The sequence below is a fragment of the Temnothorax curvispinosus genome, unplaced genomic scaffold (genome assembly GCF_003070985.1).
Source record: "Temnothorax curvispinosus isolate PA1 unplaced genomic scaffold, ASM307098v1 QBEX01008439.1, whole genome shotgun sequence".
In the NCBI taxonomy this organism is placed as follows: Eukaryota; Metazoa; Arthropoda; class Insecta; order Hymenoptera; family Formicidae; genus Temnothorax; species Temnothorax curvispinosus.
The window spans coordinates 74-1,777 of record NW_020218219.1 but is presented as its reverse complement, the minus strand read 5'-3'; the positions used below and the strand labels follow the sequence as shown (position 1 = coordinate 1,777).

General features: G+C 31.6%; 1 protein-coding gene across 1 annotated transcript; it reads left to right on the top strand.

Annotated features, from left to right (window-relative positions):
- The first annotated feature begins 279 nt into the window (after nucleotides 1–279).
- On the top strand, nucleotides 280–1,407 carry LOC112457920 (C2 domain-containing protein 5-like). Its single transcript, XM_025021236.1, has 4 exons — nucleotides 280–470; nucleotides 606–717; nucleotides 806–956; nucleotides 1,036–1,407. The coding sequence occupies exons 2-4, from the start codon at nucleotides 678–680 to the stop codon at nucleotides 1,055–1,057; spliced, it is 213 nt and encodes a 70-aa protein (XP_024877004.1). The 5' UTR covers nucleotides 280–470; nucleotides 606–677; the 3' UTR covers nucleotides 1,058–1,407.
- Nucleotides 1,408–1,704: the final 297 nt, after the last annotated feature.

The window sequence follows — 1,704 nt, the reverse complement described above, 5'->3', positions numbered from 1 at the left end:
TGTATATGTATATTATCGGATTTTATATTACAATTCACGATTATACATACGTAGTTACTACATTTTTGTTAGCTGAACGTCTAGTGCCATCCATATCTTTTAAAACAAAGGTCTTAATTTTTTTATTTCCTCTGTCAGATGATAGTGATATGATATTCAATTCAGCCTAGATGAGGATCATCTTGAGAACAATGTTACATCCGACAATGCAACACGCACTTGTATAAAAAATTCCGCCTTTTTAAGTGGTTTTTAAAACAAAGGCATTAATTCTTTTATTTTTTCTGTCAGATAATAGTGATATTCAATACAGCCTAGACGAGGATCATCTCGAGAACAATGTTACATCCGACAATGCAACACGCACCTGTATAGGAATTCCCGCCACTTTAAGTGGTACCCTTATACAAAAGCAAAGACCACGCTCACCTTTGCGTTTAACATCATTCACTACTTATAGACGTAAACATGTAAAGACCTTTTCTTAAAAAAAAAAAATATATATAATATAATTTAATATTTGCACTTGTTATCGTTTCCTGATATTATCAAGTTTTAAGCGTTAAAATTGCAAGAATATTTCTTTATATTTTAATTCATTACAGGTGCCTTTGAAAGGAAGATATGGGGTGGATATAACGCCTTATCTTATCTACCAGGTGGAATGATAGAGATATATGTCTTTTTCATTCGCGAAAGTATACATCGATACGGGAGGTGAGTGAGTTCATAATGACGATTATTCTCAACGGACTGTTAGAAATTCAACTATTAAAATCCTGATGACGATGATGATATGTTACAGAATGGTGGATTGAGTGGTTTCACCAACAGTTTCGCAATGGAAGTTTTGGCAATTGTTCGCGCGCGCACATTACGGCATTAGGCGGTAACGCTACGGTGGCGTTCTTTATGACGCAGTGTGTGCTTCTTCACAGCCCTCACAAAAAATTCAAGTTAGTAAAAAACATTATTTTATGTCTGCATACTCATTCCCACGCTTGTTGAATATTTCATAAAAATATATATTTTCAGGATCAATGTCTCTTTAATGTAGCAATGTCGTAACAATGTCTTATTATGCGGATGAGAAGCACAGTGCTGTTTCAAATTGCTGACCCCAACCTCCACATTCGGCACCGCCATGAACGACTATTTAATAATGGCAATTAATGCTGTTAAAAAAAATGTATATGTATATATATTTACCAGTTTCAATGTTTATAGATAGGATCGTGTATAGCGGTTCTGTGAGACTTTTATTGCATTTTGCAATACCTAATCTCAAGTATCTCTTCGTAGCAATCGATATTGTTATTTATTAATTTATTTTACAAAGATAAAGATGCGAAAAGTATATCAGTCTGTTGTTATAGATTTAAAATATCTTGTATATTTAATATCTACTGTGTGACTAAATATTTAAATGGTTTGATATTTATGAACTGTATATACATATATATATATATATTTTTATAGAGGAATATTTTGCTCTTTGAAATAGCAATTAATTCTCCGTTGTATAATAATTTCAATTTTTTATAAAAATATAGAAATACTCAATTATATCAAAGTACTCCGTTACTGATAGTACAATCGGAAAGACAATGGTTCTACACATAAAAAGCTTAAACTAATTGTAACTATTATATGTAGAATTAACAGAAATATGAAAAATTTATTTTTCTTTGCCGATTGCGCTAC

Bases quoted from the DNA above. Each gene is read 5' to 3' on its own strand.
- LOC112457920 (XM_025021236.1), top strand. From the start codon at position 678: ATGTCTTTTTCATTCGCGAAAGTATACATCGATACGGGAG. The intron at 718-805 runs GTGAGTGAGTTC...GATATGTTACAG, and splicing joins AGTATACATCGATACGGGAG to AATGGTGGATTGAGTGGTTT. The intron at 957-1,035 runs GTTAGTAAAAAA...ATATATTTTCAG, and splicing joins AGCCCTCACAAAAAATTCAA to GATCAATGTCTCTTTAATGT.